The sequence below is a fragment of the Drosophila gunungcola genome, chromosome 3R (genome assembly GCF_025200985.1).
Source record: "Drosophila gunungcola strain Sukarami chromosome 3R, Dgunungcola_SK_2, whole genome shotgun sequence".
Lineage (NCBI taxonomy): Eukaryota > Metazoa > Arthropoda > Insecta > Diptera > Drosophilidae > Drosophila > Drosophila gunungcola.
This window is the reverse complement of record NC_069139.1, coordinates 15,575,522-15,601,282: the sequence shown is the minus strand read 5'-3', so window position 1 is coordinate 15,601,282 and position 25,761 is coordinate 15,575,522. Positions and strand designations below refer to the sequence as shown.

The 25,761-nt window shown below is 37.2% G+C and overlaps 2 protein-coding genes across 9 annotated transcripts in view; both read left to right on the top strand.

Moving 5' to 3' along the window:
• The first annotated feature begins 5,507 nt into the window (after positions 1-5,507).
• On the top strand, positions 5,508-23,791 carry LOC128253139 (E3 ubiquitin-protein ligase RNF181 homolog). 7 transcript variants are annotated; one of them, XM_052981360.1, is made up of 4 exons: positions 5,508-5,899; positions 10,353-10,370; positions 23,125-23,435; positions 23,560-23,791. In XM_052981360.1, the coding sequence occupies exons 3-4, from the start codon at positions 23,127-23,129 to the stop codon at positions 23,692-23,694; spliced, it is 444 nt and encodes a 147-aa protein (XP_052837320.1). In that variant the 5' UTR covers positions 5,508-5,899; positions 10,353-10,370; positions 23,125-23,126; the 3' UTR covers positions 23,695-23,791. The 7 variants fall into 7 exon arrangements, 5 of the variants coding, with proteins under 5 accessions (XP_052837320.1, XP_052837301.1, XP_052837282.1 ...); XR_008267393.1 differs by lacking the exons at positions 23,125-23,435; positions 23,560-23,791 and adding an exon at positions 19,127-19,267; XM_052981351.1 differs by lacking the exons at positions 5,508-5,899; positions 10,353-10,370 and adding an exon at positions 13,959-14,216.
• Positions 23,792-24,155: 364 nt separating this feature from the next.
• LOC128252969 (uncharacterized) overlaps positions 24,156-25,761 on the top strand; it is a 59,720-nt gene continuing 58,114 nt past the window's right edge. The window contains exons 1-2 of one of the 2 annotated variants that reach the window (XM_052981215.1): positions 24,156-24,413; positions 25,078-25,601. In XM_052981215.1, the coding sequence (XP_052837175.1) occupies positions 24,284-24,413; positions 25,078-25,601 (654 nt within the window). In that variant the 5' untranslated portion in view covers positions 24,156-24,283. Of the gene's footprint in view, positions 24,414-25,077; positions 25,692-25,761 lie in introns of both variants that reach the window. The other variant, XM_052981214.1, reaches the window with a different exon arrangement.

Sequence of the window (25,761 nt, the reverse complement as noted above, 5' to 3'; positions counted from 1 at the left end):
CTTTTGTATTAAACATATGTTTTTCCTACAACGAATTCCGAAAGTCGATATAGATTTTGTGTTACTAGCCCACTGTTTTATGTATCTGTTTACATCTACAAGCTGTCGAATCGAACTTGCAGATAACTATGAACTCGACTGGGAAAATGGAAAAGCCAGAGAGGAAAAGTGGGTGCCACGATGCGGGTCGAACAATCCTCGAGCGTCATGCACGTGCAGTGCAGTCCTGTCCTTTGGTCCTGCCCTCCATTTCTGCAGTCCACATGTCCCTGCTCCTATTCCTGGCGTATCCTTTTAATCCTTTTGCCAATGCATCGCATTGCCTTGCATTGAGTTTGATTTCACACGCGAGCACAAAAACAATAATATTATGCCACAAACACTCGATGCCAACGAACATGGCCCATGTAATCACACTTGAGCTTCTCGCCCAGCCACACATAAACACACCCTCGCTGGGAAAACTCAGCACCACCCACACACAGACGCTGGGAAACCCACTCACACCCACAAGGCTGCAGCGAGATTGTGAAACTTCATTATATGCCCGCTGGCAGGCAGCAGCAGAGGCGGAAACCCCTGTACACTGTGCGAAAATCGATAGCTAGGCTGGAACGTATGTGCGCTAAGCTCTGACCAAGCATTATAAGAAAACTAAAAAAAAACTTTGGCAGTACTGTGTGTTTTAAATATTTAATGGTTTTGAAATTTTAGTTAAAATAAAAAAAAATTTAGGGACAAGTTAAGTTAGTATCCCAAACTTTGTAAATGGCCTTTAATAACAATTTTATTAATGTTTTAGAAACGGTTTACCAAAGACACTGTTTTGATTTTGACAAACGGTATGGTATGGTTTTGTTGCTTTTTTTTACATCGACACACTTTCATTTTATTAAAATGTAAACTATAGTATAATTTTAGTGGATTCTTTAGATATTGGCACCTTTTCATTTAATTCAAGGAAAACCCTGGCTTTAATATTATCAAACAGCAAGACAAAGGTGCTGCTGAATATTACGTATGGGTACAAGATATGTAAAATAATTTTGTCTAACTACCGATTTCTGTCAGTGCATGACCAGGAGGAGTAGGAGGTGTGCTATCCCCCTCCTCCGCTTATGTTGCATCGGCCAGTTCTTTTCCATTTCTATTTCTGTGCCGGTTTCTGTTGCTGTTTTCTGTTTGGCTTTGTTCTCAGCGCTCTGTATTGTTGCTCCTTCTGCTGCCTTTCGCCTTTGGCCCGAATGGCATTGAGCTTGAAAATGTGTTTATTTGCCGGCACACACACACACCCGCACATCCGCACATCCGCATGTCCGCACATTCAGGCGGCAAGTGCCTGCCATAAAATCGCTGAATCCATCCACGACGAGGCAAACAAGCTGCCATATGTCTGCGTTGGTCGGGGTGCAATCTTACCACCTCATAGGTATACCCAGCCATCGACTCTCGAAATCGGCATCATCATTCCCGTCTCGAGGCAATTGTTGTGCATGTTTTTGTTATCTGCCGGCTGGCTGGCTGTAAGGAATGCTAATGCCACTCTCTACCACTGCCAATTTCAATGCCAATGAGGCTGTGTGCCATAAGTGTACCTCAGGTGTTGGCCAACTCCAAGTCCTTTTAGGTGTGGTCTGGTTCACTTACACCCAAAAAACAGCATTCCTTAATTATGTGCTGCAAAAGTTGGGAACTGAAACCAAATTAGTACCTTAAATTGTTTATGCTATTTCAAATTTTTGATTGATTTAATTTTAGGCACTATTTTCATCTTGTTTTTATTAATGGTTGAACCAACATTGCTGTATTTTTTCAGAACGTTAAGGGTAATAATACAGTTGGCTTTAATATAACTTGGGTTCATTTTGTTCTTCTTTAAAACTCTTGTGCATAGCAATGGCATTATAAGGTATTTCTTTAAACTTTACTATAAATGACAATTTAGTTTACATGTTTTTCTTGAACTTGTAGTATAAATTTTAAAATGATTTTTAGTCACACAATTTGTTTGTGTGTAAGCCATGATGATTATGACATTTGTCGGGTTATTTCTTAACTTGCCACGACTTGAAATTAAGTTTCTCAGGATGATTGGGTGAAGTAGGGTGGGTTGTAGTTGGTGGGTGGTGTTTGATGCTACGACGTGAACGGCTGCCAAATGAGGCAAAATCCGAGTGTCACATGGCACCATCGTAGAGTCCAAGCTCCCATGGAAGTGCGAGACACGCTTTCTTTTGCGGCACTGGCCAATATATCAAAGCACTCAAACTGATTGCATTTAGAAGGGTCTAGGACAAATGCAACAGGATCTTGAATACCCAGCAGTGTTGGGATTACTTGCAGAGGGAATCCAAATGATTTGAAAGTCAAATATAAATAAAAACATAATAATGATATAGTTTGAAAAGAATTCGCTAAAAAAAACCGTAATTGCTTATATTACACAATGACATGTTTTGTTATGCGATTATCGGCTACAACATTCGTAGATTCTTATTTATTTCATATTTTACCTACATTTTTATTTTTGTAAGCCTTTAAAAGTATTTGTAATTAGTATTTAAATATTTAATAGTAGTGTTTTGCCTAAATAAAATAACACACTTCAAAACAAAGCATTGTAGTCAAAAATTTATCTGAGGAAAATAACCATTAAAGAATTGGTTTAAAGTATTAATTTGCATTACAACGAGGCTTGTCGCCATACAACTTTGTTGACAACCTTTTTTTTTAGGAATTTTGAGTGCTTTATTTGGCCTTTGTTAACTTCAGTGGGGCAACACTGATCACAATGGTTGCAGTTCATCGTCGGTTGCATTATGAGTTACCCGCGTTGCAGCGGCACGTTCCACAAAGCGAAGACCTTCCCTCGCCCATCTGCCTGTTAGTCGGTTTGTTTGCTGGCCAAATCCATCAAACAGCTGTCCCATTCTCCCTCGGTTTAATTGTCGCACAACAATGATCCCACCGCCCTAATTGGTGTTTCCATGTCCGGCGGATGACACTCGGTGCAGCACCAGAAGTGAGTGCCACATGCCACTTGCCACTCGTCGCTGAAGGCCTCGTCTTGTGGATGCTGTGGATGAGTGCTTCTTTCTATCGGGCCATTAGCTGGCGTCTAGGCTAGATAGACATTCCCTAGAACAACTCCCGATGGCCGGCAATGAATTTATTTTATTATTTATTTAATTTATGTTTACATAAGAGGTAAAAATCAATTTAACATTAATTGAATCTGCAACCATTCCCATTTTAACAAGCAACTTTATCAGAAAAATATATGTGTACTCCTCATAATGTGACTTACCTATTATGTGGGCACTTCCCATCCCGATAATTCAGCCTCCTCCTCGTTGTAATTCCCCTGTTATGATGGATTACGATGTGACGCTCACAGATTTGCCATAACTTTGGGGATGAATGTACTGCATTCAGCAGCTGACAATTAATTATATGCACTCCTGTGTCGGCTTATCCCTGGACCCACAAGGCGAACCAAAAATACCACCCAAAAGCCCCACACCACTGCAAATACTTTCCAAATTTGGTGCGTGCGCACGTAACTCAAATGCCAAACACCTGCAGTTTACACGTTCGCAGTGCTTACAGAGCGGGCAAACAGATCCGTAACCGTATCCCCATATATACCCTTATCATCCTACTCCAGTAATTGCTTCAGTATCCCCACTCGTATCCAGAGCCGTAGCGGTAGTTCGTGGCCCTTGCCAAACGGACAAAGCAGCGTTAAAACTGCACTTAAGTCAAACTTGCCAGACAAGTGCCGTGTGGAAGTCGGATGGGGATGGAAACCTACAATTTGTAGGGAGAGGTATTGGGCTACCTACTGGGGGTTGCGGGGAAATAGAACCTGGGAAGGGAAACCAAGGAAACTGCACTGAAGAAAATGTTTGCCTAACTTAAAAAATCTTTCTATAAGGCTTTGCAGCTAAGATACAATTAATCATTATTAAAAGAAAAGATTTTTAACAAGTAAAAATACACTAAGCAATTAGTAAGTTTAAATTTTTGTTGTTTTTTTTATAGAACTCAGTATTGATTCTCTTGAGAAACTCAAATAAAACACGATTTATTCAAAATAAAAAAAAATTTTCAATAATTAAATTATATTGCGATAATTTCATTTAACCAAAGATTAAACTATATTTTAAGAAATTCATCATTCATATATGATTTGTATGTAATTAAAATAGGTTTAATATTTTGACTTAATATTCAAATTGCTCTAAAGTTTTATAGTACATTATCTTAAATTTCTTTATTATTTATTTTCAGCTGAAAAATAAATTGTTAAATCTTTTGTATACTTTCTGATTGTGTAATAACGGGAAACTAAACAGCCATTCGCTGACGTGGCCATTTTACGAGCGCCCTTCGGTTGTAAAATTTCATTACGAACTAAACGGTTTTCATGGCACAAGACCAGTGGTCATCGGACCAAAACCCATACTTCATTCCTTGTCTCCGTTAGAATTATCCCTGCAGTCTCGGCCGGACTTTCTTTCTTATGCTAATTCGTGGCGCTTGGACACTTAGTTGATTGGTTTTTGTCAGAGACATCGCAAAGCGTTGACTGATTGGATTTTGGTCATTTGCTGAAGACCCCAATCGCCCTATCTCCCCAAATAGACAGGGATTATGATTACCAGGAGTTCGATAATTTTCGCCGGGGCTTAAACTTAAAGTTTCCCAGCTGTTATGCCACAAGCCATTAGTTAAGTAATAATCTGGAGTACATAAATATCGGTTCGGATGCAGTTCGGCTTGTCAAGGGCATGTACCGGCCCCAGTGACCTTGACCTAGACCCAATCCCCCGGCTTGCATATCAAGGGGGGGTTGGGTGGTGGTGTAACATTACCTTAACATTCTGCTGGGCACTTACAGCACTCAAGCTCTGCGTTTTTAAAGGCTTTCAGCGTTGAGCGATTAGGGTAATTCGGCGAAGCTTTCTAGTTCTGATTATATTAACTTGTTATAAATGTTGTTTTGAGCCTTAAAGCCATCAAGAATGCTTACCCTTGGTGTGGTTTGACCACTTTGCCACCGAAACCATCACCAAGTAATACATTATTTATTTTAATGTAATAGGTTTTGAGGTTATTTTTATTGTATATTATAGGACTCATTTTAAGGGTTTTTCTTATATATCAAATTATAATCTAATTCGTGCTCGACAACACTAAAAAATTAACAAAATAACAAAGAGTTAGCATTATAATATGTATTTATTTGATCCGTTGTTTTCTTGTTTCTTCTTCTTCCTCTCATCAATTATCTTAGAAATATAGTTTGGGCTTGTTATGCTCAAGTAAGTATTCCTAATAACAACTATCAAATTTAAATCGCGCGCCTCACTTAACAGCATATCGGTTTAACAGAGCTCGGACAACCAAGCTTTTTGGATACAGATGGTAAACAAACGGACAACAGCGGGATGTGGAAACTAAAACGAAACGGGAACGGAACATGCGGCAGCTGAATTGTTGTTTTATTCCGTGCCGTCGAAACGCTTCGCTTTGCTGACTTTTCTGACTTTTTCGTGTAAATTGCAGTCGCAAGGAGACCAAAATCAGCCGAAATCTTAACCCAATAGATCTTTGGGGATAGTCCGGATTGGGAATATATTCCAGTACATCGGTTAATTGCCAGCAAAGCAGCCAAAAGCAAAAGCAACACAACATCGAAAAAACGTTTCGTCACGCTGAGAGAGCAGTGGAATTTTTTCGCAACAAATACAATTAAAAGTGGCACGGAAAAAGAGGAGGCGAAAAAATCGAAAAATCAATTAGTGAATAATACAAAATCGGTGCAAGATAAGTTGCCGTGTGAAACTGCTTTTTTGGCGATTGGTTTTTCATCGATTTTGCAGCAGGAAAACAGGTTGGTTGTCTCTCTCTCTTTTCACCCCACACCCAAACCAAATTTCTTTGATTTTTTTTTTTGCAACTGGTTCTAACAACCGCTGCCTATTCTTGTTCTTTTTTGTGTGAATTTCTGTGTTTTTGTTGGTTTTAAACCTCCTGCTTTTTTGGCTTTTATTCGTTGCGGAAATATGTATGAAAATACCGGCTTGTTGTCATTGTCATCTGTGCCAAAGAGCGAGAGAATGAGAGAGAAATGGAGAAGAGAGCAAAGGCGAGGGTGACTCAGTAAATACGCTTGTAGTTGTGTGAGGTTATGCGTGTCACATACAGCAGTCTTAAAAATAATAGTGCTGCAAATAAATACATATTTTATTTTCGTATGTTAAAAGAATAATTTTAGTTTCTTTTTACTATTTATAATGATTTTTTCAATGTATGCATGTGTAGTTTGACGGTCAAATTCAGTTTAACATATAATTATTTTAACTTCTTTCATTCAAATTAAATAGATTTTCTAAATTAGTATAACAATAGTATTAAAAAAAGAATTATTTTTTCAACAAAAAAGTTATAGGGTTCTATTATCAGGAACGCGGCTGTAAGTACGCCAGGAATTGGAACACACGCGTTGTATATACACTCGAGTCCACTAATATTGTTACGTTGTGCCTCGGACTTGATTGAATTGCTTGCATTTCTCTTAATTGATACGAACTTCAAATGGACGGGTGCTCAATTAGTGGCGATTATTTTTTCTGCTTTCCCATTTCACTCGGAAATTTTCGCAGTTGTGGGTGCAGCAGCTGTTCTTTCAAATTCCCGCGCAATTTGCATTTTCAATTGCATCCAGAGAAAAGGACGGACAGATAGCGAACGATTATGCAACATGCATTCATTTAGCGTGTTATCATCTTTTATTGCCGCGGCTGTTATTGCAACTAGTTTTTGTCGGTACACATTACTGAGGTTAATTTTCACACACTGATTTTGAAGGATAACCATAATTCCAGTTAAGGGGTAAATTCATTTTGGGACACATGCGGAAGTTCAGTTTGGTCTTAAAAGATTATAATGTTTTAAAACACTGATTTTTAGTAAACTAATATCGATTGGATTTAATTTTCCTCAATTTTTTGAACTACCTGATATCAAAAGCTTTTTTTCTTGTCATTTAAAATATTATTGCCTAATAAACTATTTCACTAAGAAATTTGCCCAAAATGATGAAATGCAATTTAAAAAAATAAATTTGCAATTAAGATGCAGCAACGATTAATTGTGTATAACATAACAGTTGGAAAAAAATTTCGATTTAATTAGCTTACAATATAATATATTTTGCTTTGAAATATATGCAAATATCTTTAACTCTTTGCGTCAATACGTTAATTGTCAGACGATGATTGCACATGCTAACGAAAACAAACTCTAGAACAATGAATACTGGAAAATATTATTGTGAAATCGCTAATCGGACTTTAAGAACAAATAGTCACATCAATAAACACTTAACGACACTAACTGTCTGTCACTCTTTATTTAAAAGTCCTTAATTTCTAATTAACATTGTTTATGACTGTATCAGTCAAAACAACTTGTAATAGTCAGCAAGTATATTACTTTTTTACTGAAAGTAGATGGGCTATGAAATTGAATTTCAGCCCACTGGCCAAAATACCTTTTGTCTAAAAGCTGAAGAATTTCACATGTTAGCCGCATGCCTGAGTCGCGTGGCTGGAGCAAATAAAAATCCATTTAAAACCGATAATAATGGGATTTGGAAACCGCTGCTAATTCGATTTATCAACTGGGCTTAAGGCGCAGAAACACAATGCCATAATCGTGCTGTTTACACCTGTTGCCTGCTCAAGTGGCAATTGCCAATTTGCGTTTCTAATTAGTTGCATCCCTGCCAGCAATTTATGCTCGGTGTGCCATACGATGCTGTCCCATCATCGATGATTGCTTAGATAAGTTTTCTATTGCCCATTGCCCATGTGACATCGTGCGAACCACGTGCAATTGTCGCCCTTTCTAATTGTCATTCACTCGACTCACACTTGCACCAATTGTACAATTTATGTACACTCAGAATAAATTAAATCGCAATTCAAAAACATTCATTAAAGTTAGATGGAAATATTCTTTACTTCCAGAAAAAAAATTGTATTGAAATTTAGCTATTACATATATGTACATATATAAGTTAGTTTTTGTAATATTGTTTTATAATATGTTATTGTTTGTGAACAGCACAGTGGCCGGACATTCCAGGCAAGACCCTTTTTTACGGTCAGGCTATGAAAACTACTTTAAAAATAGTCATACTTGAAGTACGATTAGTTAAAGTGGCTATATATGTACAAATGTATTTGTAAATTTGTGTGCAATCAATCGGATCGATTAGATTCATTCAAATGCAACCATATAGAGCCTCACAGTAAAAACCGATAATGTATATCAAAGCATTAAAGTAAATTTATATTTATAGATCTATGAGTCAAGGTTGATTTTTTTATAAATAAAATTGTTATTAAAACAACTTTTTGCACTAACCAAAAGACTGTTGAGAGCTTGGCAACTGCCATAAATTTAAGCGCAATTTGTTTGTCTTGCATGTCATTTTGTTGTCCACAAAGATTTGGTATTTAATACGTTCACAAATTTTCTATTTATTCTTGTTTTATGCGGCCGGAAAATGTTTTTAATGGGTTTTACAGCACGTGCCGTCTGTTTTTGTCTATTTGTGTTTGTCATTTTTTGTTCGTTATTGTTTTTGTGGGTTTTGAAATACGCAGCATAACCTTTGTTTAAAATTTATGACAAGTTATTAAAGACGGCAGCTGTTTTGTCTATTCACAAGCAATTTCTCAGTTCATAAAGAATTTAGCTCTCCGCTTATGATTAATGATTGGATAAATATAACAGTCTCTTATGATTTTTATACCCTTGCAGAGGGTATTATAAATTCAGTCAGAGTTGCAACGCAGCGAAGGAGACAGGCGCTATAAAGTGTATATATTTTTGATCAGCATCATTAGGCGAGTCGATTTAGCCATGTCCGTCTGTCGGTCTGTCTGTCTGTCCGTCCGTTTCTACGCAAACTAGTCTCTCAGTTTTAAAGCTATCTGCATGAAACTTTCCCAAAAGTTGTCTTTCTATTGCAGGTAGTATATAAGTCGGAACGAGGCGGATCGGAGGACTATAGCATATAGGTCCCATAACAACAATCGAAAAAATAAATAAGAAAAATTTTAACTTTGCTGTTTCTTAATTGGTTTTTTTAGTTCTTCAACATATGATAATGGTTAAATAAATCAGAAATTTCATTAAAAACGGACGACTATAACATATAGCTCACATAGAAATAATACAAATATATTAATAACTATCTAATAATTGAGCTGCAAATCATCATAGGTTCAATGTTTTTAAACATATACGCAAGTAAATCATAATTTAAATGTTTTCCAAAATGTTTTATTCTTGCAATATGAACTTCGGCTTGCCGATGTTTGCTTTCTTTCTTGTTATTTTATTATTTTAATATTGCTACAATTTTTTTTTTTAATTGGTATATTTAATTATTTATAGCATATACAATTTTAAAACTTTGTTAAATATATTAACATTCACTTTTATGGCTTGTCTGTATAAAATTGAGTATTTTAAATAACACAGATCTAATTGTAAAGTAAACAACCAGCCTTATGGCAAATCAATATTTTTATTATAAAGACAATATTATCTGACAAAGACGTCAATAAAAATCATTTTAGCACACTTAATTCGGAGTCTAGACCATATAAAGTAAATTCTTAGAAAAACATAAAATCTAAAACAAATTGCGCAAACAATTACTATACATTTTGGCGGCAATCTTGTTGTTTTTGTTTTTTTGTGGCGGCAGCCTAATACAAAATTTCCCGATATAATTTCCCATTTTATTATGTTTGAACGCTATTCGCCTAATTGGCTGCAACAGGTGCTACACATACGCCCCTCCTGCTAGACAAAAATCCCCCCTTTATCGCTTCAGTATTATGACTACGTTTGGCACAGAAATTGGTGGCATCTCGATGCTGCGCTGGTGGCCATCGGCTGCTCATAATTTATTTGCATGCGGGATAAGTTTATATTTATTGGCATGAAGATAAGTTTTGTGGCCACATTCGAGACTCATTTATTTTTAGTTGCTTCCACGCCCCACCAACGAAAAGTGGCAGGGAAAACGTATAATAAATTATTTGCACATTTACAAATCAAAATTTATGTGCTCTAATTATTTATTATTTATTCGCCGTTCTTAAATATTATTTTTCGGTTCGCTTTGCCGATCTCTTTACATGGTGAATGTTGATAGAGATTTTTATTTAAATTTATTACAATCAGCAATTTATTATAACAATTCATTTAAATGCTATCTAAACTGACAGTTTTCTAAACCGTTGTTTTATTTATTTTTACAGATTTTGAAAGGCGATTTGGTAAGTATTGGCTTAAAACAAATAGATTCGTAGATTTGGTCTAGAATTGCAAGCATAACTGGCTTCATCACCTTTTAATGAATTTAATAAGCATACGTTTGCATAAGGATCAGCTGATAGTATTAGTATTAGTATTTTTTTTGACAAATTATTAGTTTTTGCTGATAGCCAAATTTTATTTTTACAACAATTAGTCATCGGGATTGGGAAATTATAATAAAGTCATTAGGAAAGCACGCTTTTATAGAAGATTTGCTCGTGGGGCAGACGAAACGCATTAAACCAAATTGCATTCGACGAACCTCAAATCTTAATGGTGATCTAAAATCGAAATTAAATTGAAATAGGTAGATGGTACAGTGGGTCTGTTGAGGGGGTGGGGAATCTATTCGCTGGGTCACGTTCTGCTCGGCGCTAATCGCTCAATTTGCCTCTCTGCTAGCACGCGGAAATGTGTGGGAGGGCATTCGAAAGCGTTGGACTCACAACAAGTGACACTAAGGGAAAAATACCAGTAAAATTAAATATAATACCCGTTTATCCTCATGGAAGTATTGATTTAAGTCCATTTTCATTACTGAAATGTTTATATAAACTATATAAAACATCTTAAACTAAGAAATTCATATCGTCTGATAACTTTTAAAAGTAGGTATACAAACGATATAATACTCTTGCTTTAATAACTTTTAGATTTTTTATTTAACTTTTATGCTTTGAAAGTACTGCTTTTTCTTTGTTTGTAATTTTATTTGCAGTGCAGTAAAAACATGTACAGTGAGGCAATACTAATTAAATTTCGCTAGTCGGGGCACGGCGCCCCCAGTCTTAATTTGTTTGCATGCTCGGTCGAGCGGAAAAACAACAGCAAATTGACATAATGATCTTGTACGATCAACGGCAACATGATGATCATGATGCTGAACTGACTGACAGGCCGACTTGTTTCTCTGCCGTTTGTTCAATTGCTATTTTGACTTTGAACTTGCGTCGTTCTGTGGATCGCCTGTAATTTACGATTTCTGCACTGAGAGATCGACAGTAATTCCCCCAACGTAGCATAGAGTACGTTCTGTGCAAAGTTTCCTACCCACTCAATGTGACGTTCAGCGATTTAAATTTAGCCACAATGACAAGAGAAAGAATGAAAATATAACTGGGCTCCGGCTTAATATGGAACGACATTTCAATTGCGATTGCTATTTTTAGGCATTGTCATCTTGCCGTCTCGGCTCAACAATTTCTTTTTTTTTTTGTTTGCATATTGAGGGGACAACATTAATTCTCTAGGTTGTGTGTCTTGTGGCAAGGTTAACCGGTACTGTTTTAAAAATTCACATAGTTATATATGACTTAAAAACTGCGAGTTAATGGCGAAAACAAAATTGTATTCTTGACTTGCAATATATTTTGATCAACATTTATTTATATAATTAATTTTTAATACATATTTCTGTTGCTAAAATTACACAATCAAGTAATCAGAACATGTTTTATTGCTTTTAATACGAAACGGCAATTAATACAGTTCATTCTTTTAAGTTTTGTATAATTATGTGCTATTATAAATTTTGTCATACCCTAAACGTTTACTTCCTGCAATTTGCACATCTTTTTTTTAACTCATTAAACCAAAATATCCTTGAACTGGCAAAACATTTTGCGACCAAGAATTTTGATTTATTTTCTGATATGTTTTGATATTTTTGGTGCAAAAAACTTTGCGAGTGCAAAAGTCCCAAACGTCCTTGCCTTGAGAAATTGACCGAGAGAACAGATCACATGAGATGTTGAGCAGCAAATTGAACTAAACATGTGAGCATTGATTTAGCTGATGGAAGATGGCACTTGCAAATTTTTTTGAATTTTTTAAAGAAATACATATATATAAATACATTTGTTTATACAAATGTATAAAGTTTCACGAACACCACGTCAATTAGTAGTCGGCACATATATTTAAAAGAAAATGAATTCAAAAGGTGGTCTTAAATTAAAATTGAACATTGTGTTTTTGAAATCAAGACAAACACAATCTTTAAAATCCATGAAAACCACTTACTTAGACATAAGATTTTGAAATTATAAAAAGTAGTTAGGAAAGCTAAATAAATTTAGTAGTCGGTATCCCATAGCCCAAACTTTGAGCTATACATTTCATTTAAGTATATATATTCACTATAGTTTTTACTATACGAAATAGGTTTGTTTTGGCTGATCCATTAACTGTAGCTGGCCCCAACTTGTGGTCATTCATGAGTTTTCCCTCATTTTGATGTCACCGACGTCACGCAAGCGAAAATTTCACAAAAGCTATTGACCAACGCCTTGTGGATGTTGTGTTTTCGGACATAAACTGAACTATATGACGTTCAGGAACGATCAACCTTTGTCCCGCCCACACACGTGTCATATAACATTGGGCGCTAATTAATTCGCAGGTTTTCGGCATCTTTTTTTGCGGCCCCTAGTGTGTCAAAACTTTTTTTGAGGGCGTTCGATCACTTGACTTGTATTGCCGGTACGCATAAACAGTAAGCCACCGTACAGATATATATACATTTACGATTTGCACAGCCTGACAAATTTCACACATTTTGATTTTCAACTTTTGTTGGCTTGGATACAACAAATTCCCTTGTTAAAAATAATAAAAACCCAAAAAAATGGGAAAAAGATCAGCAGTTTGACTATAAACAAGAATTTAAAAATACACTTTCTATAAGTCGTATGCAAATTGCTAAAATAATAATAGCATCAAACTTGCGCATGTCTTTTTTGTAAAGAAAATTACCCGGGTACAGTGGTGCTAAAAACTATGTAAATATGATCGAAAGACGTCGAAGAGAGATTACCAGGCAGGCGTTCTTAGCTAATAAAATTTATTTTAAAAAATAAAGTAAATAAATGTTAAATTGCTTAGATATAAACGAATAAAATATTTAACTGCTTTGTGTCGTCTTCAAGATAACATAATTAAAATCGCACTAACACAAATTATAACGTCCTGAATATTTGAATTAAATATGTCTTGACAAGAATTTGTGTATCCTGAACCTTTAATTTATTTGTTTTATTCCCAACGGAACATATTTATTTTAAATCTAAGGAAATCAGATCTAAGAAGCATGACTTTCAGACCAAATAGAACACACTTCAACAAAAATAGGAACCGACTATGCAAATTCTCCACGAAAATCCCCAAAGGTATTTTAAGTTGAAACCAGGGACAATCACTCATGTATATTACTTACCAGCTGGGCTTTGGCAACTAAGCTCGGTGAATCCGAGCTAAAATCACTTGTTTTGGCACAGATACATATACAGCTATAGAGGCGGATACTGAACTACTAACTACTACTAACTAACGCCGACGAGTTGATGGAGGCGGCAAAATTTCGCACTTTTCGTACATTTATTTCGTCGATTGGCGACGGCGTTTCTATAGTATCGTTGTTATTGCTCCGCTGCTGCTGCCTTTCGTCGTGTTCCGCCATTTGTAGAGCTCATTTAATTTTTATTGTTGTTTATTGCTAAACGCAAAAAAAAAGTTCATTTTAAATGTTTGATTACAACGATTTGTGAAGTTCAGTCGAATTTGTGATTTTCGCGCTGGAGGAGCGTCCCCATTCAGCGATCGCGAGCAATGCGATTTAGAACTGCAATCGGATCGAAATCCAATCGCAGTTTCGTTGATAACTCAACTCAGTTCATTCTCAAGTGTCGCGTGTGAAGGAATCTACAGCAACATCTCAACCCAGAAACTATAAAACAGAAAAGTACCAAATTGTAGAGAGTGACAACCAGTTAAAATGCAGTTACTAAATTTAGTGTGCCTCAAGCAAAGTGGGTTGATATTTAAAAACATCATAAATCACTTTTACGACTTCTGTGCCTCAAAACTCACAACACTCCACTTTTCAGCAAAATCACAAGCGCATTTCCCCATTGGGTTACCAAACTAATTTGAATTTTGTTATCACCGAGTGTTATTTCTCATATGCCCCGCATTTGTCATTTTATAATCCAAAAATAATGCATGCATATAGCCTAATGCAAATAGCAAAATAAATGATACCTGCTTGATAGATAGGAGGGTGAATTTTAAATCCGTACTTGTACTCGTGTGTCTGCTTTAGCTTACCAACTTTAATTGCGAAACTGTTTTCGGGAGAGGGAAATCCCCATTCTCGGCTTGTGATTTATTTCTAGTCGGGTTCAGGGTAATTAAATTAAAAAATAACTGCCACATAAAGCGTATAAACATGTCAAAAAGAGATTTATATTTTACTTGGTGGTGACTAGATTCAAATTTAAATGACTTTCAAAAGCAAAACTCTCTTTGGCGTTTATAAATAAAAAGTAATTAACTAAATTAAAAATAAAAGGCCGTATAATGTTATTTGTTTCTTTTTACACAAACAAATTTTACTTTAATACTTTTCAAATTAATGTAAAAAAAATTCCTAAATCACATATACAAACCTTTAAAAAGATTTAAAAAATGTTCCAATTAAACTTCATACACCATACACCATAGCTATTGAGACAACTTAAATATTTAGATATGCTGAGCTAAACATAAACCAACTATAGTTGCCCTTGAAATTTATTTAAAATATTTTTAAAACTCGTTGATCGATCGTTTGGTACATACAGCAAAGATCAGAACACGAAAAAACCTCAATGAGTATGCTTGATGAATTTATCAATGCCAGTGGAAAAAATATTCTTGAAATCGCAACAGCAACTAAAGACAAAAACAAGGAATCAATTAGTCTTTCATATGACGTGCTGAAAAGTCGCTAGCAGCGGCCAAATTAAAGATCTAATCTAAACAAACAGTCACTTGGCACTGCCCAGTACTCATAGCCGTACTCATTAAGTAGTATAGTATAGAGTCATTTGCAATGAGTATTTCATTCTTAGCGCCCGATTGCAGTGCGAACTGTTTTGACAATTAATTCGAAACGGTATTGCAACTGCAATTCAAAGTTCAAGATACTTGTTTATGTGTCAATATTAAATTATATCGTTAAATTAATTTCAACAGCGATGATTTATAAATAGACACAAGTATTTTTAAAATTTATTAAGGCTGTCGCATATTTGTAATCGCAGAGTGCAATACTTGAAAAATGTGTTAACGAATAAGATGTTTAGGTGAATTTGTATACCTGAGTTAATGGAGAAAATTTTTTTTTTGAATTTGTAAATTTGAGTATATTTAAATTTTTAGCAACTTTTTCTTAATTGACTTCAATGATAAAACATTTTTTTATTCAAGAGTTTTACAGAGGAAAACAATATTTTGCCTGAATATTTGATTATTACCTTCGAGTTACTGAATGTAAAAAATTAAAAAATAAAAAGCAACCTTCCAAAATTAAGTTCTTGATACAGAATATTATTTTATCCATTTTCTCATTCACTTGGATTTATACGCACTGCGGTGATGACGATCACCTTTTGCTTTTCCCAGCCCCAAAACCTCCCGGTTTTCCGTCCGCCGAGACACTATGCCACGGCCGAACTGCATTGGAAATTATATGCAAATAGCAAAGGAGACGAAGACGTTCTAAAAATAAACAGACCACGCAAAAATCAGTATTGTGTGTGTACGAACATCTTATTTTTATAAGTATTCGGTCTTCGACGATGGCGCATTTTTATGCACAGCAGTAAAGAATTTCACGGTATGCCGATCCCATAACCCATAGATACAAATATACAAATGTATATTTGTATCTATATGTCTGACTGCAATATACAAGTGTTTTATGGATGAACTTTTGTGGATGCAATCTACGAATTTTCCATGATGACTGTACGATGGCTTCCCCCCACAAATGAACCCCCTTTTTCCATTATGTTAACCCAGTTATCTTACCCACTGAGATAACGAAACGGAAAAAAGAGAGAGACTGAGATACTGGATTCCCCTTTTGTATCTGGGTGCGGTATGGAAAATACATACGCCTGTTGTATCTATGCTCTACTTTTTGGGACTTTGGGTCTTTATTGTTGCTAATTGTTTTCCCTTGTTGTTATTATTGCCGCTGGAAACGTTTTTTAACTTATCGTGCACGTCAGAGCTGATAAATTCCGAGTACATAAGGCGGAAATGTATACATTCGTGGGGCAAACGAAAGGAAAGGTTTACAAATGTTACTGAAGCTGGCAATGAAACAGAATTAACAATGTTAGTGCAGATTATAATTGGGAATAACAGTAAATTTGTGTTGAGAAACATTCCAACATTTTTAATATTTTTAATTATTAAAATTTTGATAGTTTAGTTTTCCTATAGCACCCACTGTGCAGCTGGTTTTCTCGCTCTGACTTTCTTAATCGTGCAACAGTCGACCGGCGCCCCAACATCGCTACCACCCCATTCCCCTTTTTTCGCTGTTGATATTTGCTCAATACATTTATTTTTGTATTTTTCTAGCTTCGGTGTTCTTTAAGCGTAAAATCAAAGGGTATATTGTGTTCGCGCAAGTGCATATAAAAACGAGGGAATTGACTTGTAATGATCAAGTTATTATGATCAAGAAAGCTTCTAGGTTTTTTTTATAACACTGATGATGAAAATCGACAAGGAGTTATAAAATGGTTGTTAAGCTAAACATAAAACGCTAGGAATTTAAATTAAATACGATTACTTTTTTAATATTCGAAAACAAATACAAATTTGTTTACTAAATTATTATTTAAAAATTCCGCTAAATACAAATATATTTAGAGAGTATAAAATAGTCGACCAAAGCGTTCTTTATTGTTTGTTCTCTTTTTGATGTTGTTTTTGCCATTAGCCGTTGGCGCACTTGTTACGCCGTCGACTGTGCTGCTTTTGGGTTTGCTTTTGTGTGCTCATTTGTTGCGCGGCTTTTGAAGCGATCGCTTCGCAGAGAGATCAAGAGAATCGGCATAGAAACTAAGCTCAGCGAATCGGGAAAAGTAACCTCAACAACAAGGAGGCTCGCGTGCGTGGATCAGAAACAAGAAGAAGGAGCAGCAACATAAATTGTGTAATTAATTCTTCAGCATTTTGCGTAAACTGTTTTGATTTCTTTGGCGAGAAATCAATAAAGCTTAAATGAAAATTTATTGAACTACTGTGTCCGTGTGTGTGCATGTGTATGGAGTCGTGTGACAATGCTTATCAGTTGCACATGATTGTTCTATTTCACTTTCTTTTCCCCGCCTCTCTTGATATCGACTTGTTATAAAATTTGTCTGCAAGAACTGGCCTAGATAGGTTTTTCTTTTTTTTGTTTTTTGTAAAATATATTTTTTATTTTGTTAAAAGTGCATTTAAAATGTGTGTTTTTCATATTCATTTCCTAGTTGTTCTTGAAACAAACGTTTTTCACAAATTAAAGTATTAAAACTTTTGAAGAATCTCCAAATATTATATGTTCTTACCAATTTAAATTAGCTTTCTTTTGCGCATTTTAAAAAAAGTGTATTCTGCTTAAATTAGCTTTCTGTATTTCTCTTTTTGTTGCCAAGTGTTTTACCATTTTCTGTCTCTCTCTCTCTCTCTCTCTTTCTCTCTCGCTTCGCATTTTGTTTGTTGTGTAAACATTTAGTTTTTGTTTTCCTGTCGCGTTATTCTTTATTTGACTTGACTTGGTCTCAGTGTTAAATTGCGAAATTCGCCAACTTTTTGTTGGCCCAAAAAGTTAGTTGGTATAATTAAGTGGCACATGACACGTCCAATGACTGGAATCGCTTTTTTCTTTATCGCTCCCGTCAGTTATCATATTGCGGTTATTCTTTTACCGTTTTTAACCGCAAACTTTTCGGAATTCTTTTGATGTAATCTTGAAAAGGGCGAGAATAAAGTAAAGTCAGGAATTGTAAGCATAGCTGAAGACTTAATTACTTTTCTACACAACTTTTCTTTCTTGTTTCTCCCTTCATTTTGTTGTTGTTTTTTGTTGCTATAAATAGCTCAATGCGGTCATTGGTCCCGCTCGCACACTCGTTTCTCTCTTTTTCTCTCTTCCATTCATTCCATGCGATTGAATTTTTTTTTTGCTGAATGGAGTGAGCGTAAAAGACAGCAGATTCCACTTATACAGACGAGGGCAGCAAAAGTTGAACGATCGGTAGACAGTGGCGGTTTGAAATAACGTGTAGACCCTCGTCAGATTATATTCTTAAAAACAAAAGCTTATCGGCAAAAACGTGGAACAATTTAGCATAAAGCTGCTGTGCTGGATGGGGAAGCAAGGTGTGAGTGAATAATATTCTGAGTACGGCATGTGTCGAGCGTTAAACTGTTATTGTTTTAATACCAAAACGTGTCGGGGTAAATTCCCCGACAACAATAAAGTAATCTGTTTTTAGGTTTATGGGTATTTTTGCAAATTATTCCTTCTAGATATGACCCAGTTTTATCAGGAAAATGTTTTTTTTTTCATTTGAGCTAGAATCTCATATTCTCAGAAAAAGTGTCACTTGTTTGCCTCTTAATGAGGCGCTAAATGTAATAACAAAAAACTAAGTACATTTGTTTTGGTTAGTAATAGGCATTTGAATACATCTTCAATCCTTTTCCACACTTGATATTGCATCAACATTCCTCTGTTTCTTCCTGATTTTCAAAAGAAGATTTCCCTCTGAATCTCCTTGAATCTCCCTTGGACTGCTCGTTGATCACCTTTCCCGTAGTTCAGTTGCTTTCTTAAAAATAAACTAAGGCAAGGCCCCTACTTTACCCCATTCTGATTTTTCTCCACTTGCAGAGGTGGCACACATCGCCAACAACAACAACCAAAACCAAGGCAAAGAATCCCACGAAAGAGATCCGAAGGATACAGGAATCTTCGGTTGCTTTGCCAAGAAGGAAGAGCAGCAGCAGAATCCCAAAAAGAAACAGTCAGAAGAACCCAGAGAGAGTTCCAACTCGGGCAGCTATAAAGTGCAGCAAAAAGAGCAGGAAGAACAGAGGGAAACCGACAAGGAGTATCCAGCTGTTTACCGCCAGCAGGACGAGGAGTTTCATCCGATAATAAAGGAGGAGCCCCAGAAAGCCCCACCAATATTCAAGCAACCACGTCCGCGAACTACACCGAGATCGCAAAGTCAGCCGGCTATAAACAACCGACGACGTCCAGGAACTCCGCCGCCACACACAACCGCTGCTGGAAACGGAACTGGAAGCAGGAGCATGACCTCCATACCCGCCAATTTGTCCAGCAACAATGTGGCTGGAGCAGCAACTTTACCAGGAGCCGCGGCTCCGCCAGAGAAGCAGCCATGGCCCAACTCCAAGGATGATTACGAGCTGAGAGATGTGATTGGTGTGGGTGCCACAGCCGTTGTCCATGGCGCGTATTGTATTCCAAGGAACGAGAAGTGTGCCATTAAGCGCATCAACCTGGAGAAGTGGAATACGTCGATGGATGAGCTGCTCAAGGAGATTCAGGCCATGTCCTCTTGCTTTCATGAGAACGTTGTGACCTATCACACCTCGTTTGTGGTAAGGGAAGAGCTATGGTTGGTCCTGAGACTCCTGGAAGGTGGTTCGCTGCTGGACATTATCAAGCACAAGATGAGAACGTCCAATTGCAAGCAGGGGGTCTTCGATGAAGCCACCATAGCCACGGTACTCAAGGAAGTCCTCAAGGGATTGGAGTACTTTCACTCCAATGGGCAAATTCACCGAGATATCAAGGCGGGAAATATCCTGATAGGTGATGATGGCACCATCCAAATAGCTGACTTTGGTGTCAGTGCTTGGCTGGCCACTGGCAGGGACCTGTCGAGGCAGAAAGTTCGCCACACCTTTGTGGGCACGCCCTGTTGGATGGCTCCCGAGGTGATGGAGCAAGATCATGGCTACGATTTCAAGGCGGACATTTGGTCATTTGGGATAACAGCGATCGAAATGGCCACGGGCACGGCGCCCTATCACAAATACCCGCCCATGAAGGTGCTAATGCTTACACTGCAAAACGATCCGCCCACTTTGGACACCGGTGCGGATGATAAGGATCAGTATAAGGCCTACGGCAAGACATTCCGTAAGATGATCGTCGAGTGTTTGCAAAAGGAGCCATCGAAACGGCCCACGGCTAGTGAGCTACTGAAGCATGCCTTCTTCAAAAAGGCCAAGGATCGCAAGTATCTCACCCAGACGTTGTTGCAATCCGGACCCAGTATGGAGACCAGGGTTCACAAGGCGGCGAAACGGCAGCCAGGAGCTTCGGGCCGTCTGCATCGCACGGTGACGGGAGAATGGGTGTGGTCGAGCGAAGAGGAGGACAATGGTGGATCCGTCTCCGGTTCGGGATCTGGTGGTGGTAGAAAGCACCCCTCTTCGGACTCCGATTCCGAGGATAGACCAATGAATCGGTTGGAGAGAGCCGACTCCTCGGACAGCGACAGGGAAGAACCGTCGCCTGAAATAACACATAGTGTTTCCTCAGCCACAGTGACACCTGGAGCTCCAGCTGGCACAGCTGCCGCCCAAGAAGTTACAGCTGGCCTGGCTCAACTACAACTACCCAGCGAATCCGCCGGCGAGGCGCCTCCCGTCAATCTAGTCCTGCGTATGCGCAACTTGCGACGCGAACTCCACGACATTCGCTTCGAGTTCGTGGTGGGAAAGGACACAGCCGAGGGTATAGCTACGGAACTAGTGGATGCCGGTCTCGTTGATGCCCTGGACACCCAGCCGATGGCCCAGCATCTGGACAAACTGATAGCTGCCAGTGCCACAATGAAAACAATTACTTTCCAATTGAGTTCCGGTGTGCAGCCAGGCGAAGTGCCCGACGAACGTTCGCTGGTGGGCTATGCGCAGATCTCCATCACGGACTAGTGATCAGCCATGGAGCATGGATCACAGCCAACCCAACCCATCACAAGAGCATCCCAAACACCAAGCATAAAAACCAAGCCAGTCTGATGATACGTAAGGCCAGAGGGTTCGGGATTTGTATTGCCCAACTGGAGAGCCATTGCCGTTTGCTGCTTTTAGCACTAGACTAGAACTAACTGTATATGCTAGTGATAGATCTTAACGCGAGCCGATCGTTTACTATATAGATAAACTATCTATACACACATATTTATGTTTAATAGGATTGGTCGATTTTGGTTGGCAAAGGTTAGGTGTGGAAAATTAAATTTGTTTGATTCTAAGCGGTTTTATTTTTAAAAGACTTCAGTATAAACTTTGTTTCTGAAGAACTTAAACATTTTTAAAATCTGTTTAAAGTTGGCTTTTCAAATGTATTTATTCATTCAACCAGAGAAATCGACCTGCCGCTATTGTTTTTATATATGCCTTACCTATTATATAAATTCTATGCGCATTGTAATTACTCCATGTGCCCCACCACCTGTTCCTTAAGCGCCCCCTTTTTTTTCCTCGCCCCGCTAATGTAGCTAAAGTAATTAAAGAATCGTGTACTTATTCGTTTTCGTTTCGTTCGTATTTAAGTAGCTGTATATACACCACACACATATATATCTATATATAGTTTTTGTTTTAAATTAGCCCACTGAAATCAGTAGATCCTGATGTAGTCCTGCCTCTATATATCATTTACCAATCGCTACTCCGCCAGGCGCCACTAATTTATTCTCTAGGAATTTAAACAAATAATTTGTAAGGCCTAGCGCCTAAGTTTTGTTTTTGTTTTACTCTTATTTTATATTTTACCTTATAATTCACCACTCTACTCTGAATACCTACTGTATGAGTTTTTTGATAAGATCGCAAAAAGATGTAAACTTTAAGTAAGGCCAGAGAAGGATAATGAGAAAAAATAGGAGATTAGAAATTAAAATTCAAAATTTTGTAACTACAATGAATTAAAATCGTAAATCAATTACTTTTAAACAATGAATAATATTAAAAATCATATAGTAAAAAAATCACAAAAAAAAGAAACGAAAAGGATTTCATGTTTGTGTTGTTATTGGCGATTCTGTTAGTTGGAATTGGGATTTAGATCTCGTGTGATTTTGGAATTAGAATTGGGGAAAACATTTAATTTTTTTTTTAAAGTGTCGACCTCTTTTATTAGTTTTTATATTATATTGCTTTTGAAACGCATTACCTTGAAATTTCGTAAAATCTTTCAAAACATAGCCAAATATACTTTCATATTTTTGACGTTTCCGATCAATAATTAAAATTTTCAAGCAATAAACCTTTTTTAAGCAATATAACTATTTTACAAATTTTCATCTTTATGAAGCTCAACAAGTACATTTTCGGCTTGAAATTGGTACAGCATTCCTTAAAAATACAGATAGCTCTTCCTGATTAGTAAAGTAAATAAGCGAGTAGGTGAAATCATCGCCTAAGCTCACGTAAAAAAATGAAGCCAGAGTATGCCTGTAATTTTAGACCTTTTAATATGCATTGCTGCTACTAAACATGTAATTCTAGTCCTAAATAAAAAAACACATTACTTGCTAGCGTTTTAAATGCAAAGACATCTTAGATATTTAGCCATAATGTTGGTGTAATAAACTTAATCGATTGGAGTCTTAGCTCAGATTGACTGTTATCAATTGTATACGAGAAATCCAATTTGAAATAAAATCACATTTGGCTCCTTATAATCCGGTTGTGGTTCTAAGATCTACTTCAGTTTTTCTGGGAAAGTCCTAGCGATTTTGATCGTTAGAAACATAAGGAAGCGAGGAATAGTTTATAAGATCTAGAATCTGGGGCCATTACACTCAAGCTATCAACAACGATTTTGTGCTACGACAATTGCAGCCATGTCGGACTATTTCGAGGAACTGGGCCACGAACCCACTGGACCGGAAGGAGCGAATGATTTTGACAGGAATTTCCGACGCCTCCAGGTGTTGGCAATAATGAACGGCATCGATATGGAGATCGAAGTGCCGGAGGCCTCCAAGCGGGCGATTGCCGAGCTTCCGGTCCACGAAATCCTCGAATCGGAAATTGGCGGTGAGTTGGAGTGCTCCGTTTGCAAGGAGCCAGCTCAGGCAGGAGAAAAATACAAGATTCTGCCCTGCAAACACGAGTTCCACGAGGAGTGCATCCTGCTCTGGCTCAAGAAGGTAAGTTAAAAACATTCTCAGAAATCTAATAGGAAAAAATAAAAAATTATCTTAGTATAAAAATTTATGTTTTGACAAAACCTATATTGAGAGTACTATTAAAACCTAATTTTTTCATTCGCAGGCCAATTCCTGTCCCCTTTGTCGCTTTGAATTAGAAACAGATGATCCGGTTTACGAGGAGCTGCGAAGGTTTAAACAAGACGAAGCTAACCGAAGGGAGCGCGAGAACACCATTCTGAATTCCATGTTTGGATAATTCGTAGTTTTAATTGAAGCATTTAAAAAAAAAAAAAAAAAAGTTTTGCAAAACGGCTTTGGGTAAAATTTGTAGTATGTGATGGAATAAATTTGTTTATGGGAGTAAAATACTTTTATTGGGCCAAAGGTAATCTAGTTATTTTTTGAAAGTATGCATACCCATAATTATTTACTGGTTATAGCTGGTTTATAAAAAAACCAAAAGAAATGGCGCCCCAAATCATGCTTTAATTTGAATACAAGGAAGGTATAAGGACTATCGTTAAAATGGGAAAGAAAATAACAAAAAAAAAAAAAAAAAACCAAATGTTTATCTTATTTCAGAAGCTTCAAAATTCTTCAAATTTGTTCCCACAAGATGTGTTCTTGGAATTATCGTATAGAGCTCGATAGTATCCACATTTTGTTAGTCGATAGTGACATCGAGGAGGTTCCATCTCTATCTCTCTCTCTTGGCAATCGCCGGCGCGCTTGGGTTTTAAGTTTCGCATTTGAAACATTTGTATCTGCTCAATATCTTCAAATTTAATAATATAACCATAAAAAAATAAAGTATTCATCTCGGTTTGTGTTGGCTTTCGAAAAAAATGATTGCCGACGACAGCGGTGTTAAGATTTTTGATCGCAAATTTGTGGCTTCGAATTTGCGAAGTCTTCTGCGCTGCCCAAAATGTACTAAATCTTATACTTACTCATACAATAAGAATCAAGGAGACGGTAAGTGTTTTCATTTAATTGTTAATCAGGGGCCTCATAACGTTTAATTCGTTACCATTTTGAGGCTTTTTGGGCAGGATTTTTTCCTCTGCAAGTGTGTGTGTAAAAGGTAAGGTAAACAGTGTTGCCAGATTGGAAGCGTGACAGGAACAGACCAGAAAAAAAGTTTAGCTATGTATGTACGTAATAATAATAATTTTCGCTGCGAATTTAGATTCTTTTAAACTATAAAGGCTGTCAGTATTTTAATATCCACAATTTCTGTAAACAAATACATATGTATTTCCATAAATAATTTAACCAGCTTATAGTCTAGACATCAAAGAGAAGAAGTGTTCAAGTTTGCATCTCTATTCCGTTATGTGGGATCTCACATTACTCCATGAATTTTTCAGTTCTCTTTGGTATTTTCTTCTAAACATCAACTGCAGATGTATGACGATGCACATTTACATGTACAAAAATGTTTGTATTTACACTGAAAATGTAGGATTAAATATATTTTTTTTTAAACACTCCAAAAAAATAACAAATATGTTTAAAGTATCAAATATATTTTCAAATTGAGAAAAGTTGCTCTTTATTAACGATTACTTTTTTAGATTGGAACCCTTATAAAACTTAATTTTTAGTTACTTACTAATTATTTCTTCTAATTCACCAGAGAGCCATCGGCCCTTTGTGCTACCATGTGGCCATAATCTCTGTGAGAACTGCGTTTGGACAAATCGCCAGAATCTGAAGTGTGCCGTGTGCCAAAGTCCTGCTCCTCCGATAATCAAGGCCAAGGATCCGGCTAGTAAATTTGCCGGCAATGTGCGCGACTTCTACGAACTCAACTATCATGTTTTGGGGGAAACCAGCAGCCTCAGTTATTTTCGCCGCTTTGCCACGGAGACATCGAACAAATCCCTGTCTCTGAATTCGACCAGCGAAGTGATTGTCCAGTCCACCAAATGCAGCGAATGTGGCAATGCAGTTGCCACCGGGGAGTGCAGGCAGTGCAACGCCTTCTATTGCCGCCGCTGCTTCGATGCGGTGCATAATCACAGTCGCGTCTTGAAGGCGCACGTCTTCCAGAAAACCACCATGGAAACGCAGACGCGCACCAGCAAGGGAATACGAGTGGGCAGCCACTTCTTCACACTGCCCTTCAGCGATTGTCCGCTACACCGATTGCCAAAAAATGTATACTGCCAGCAATGCAATCGGACCAACTGCGCGTCCTGTTCTTCCATCCATCATCGCAGCCACCGCACTCGGCCACTGGTGGATATTGTTAGTAGAATTGCTAAAATATCCTTATATGTTGCTCACTAATCGATTTTATATTTTTCATAGATTAATT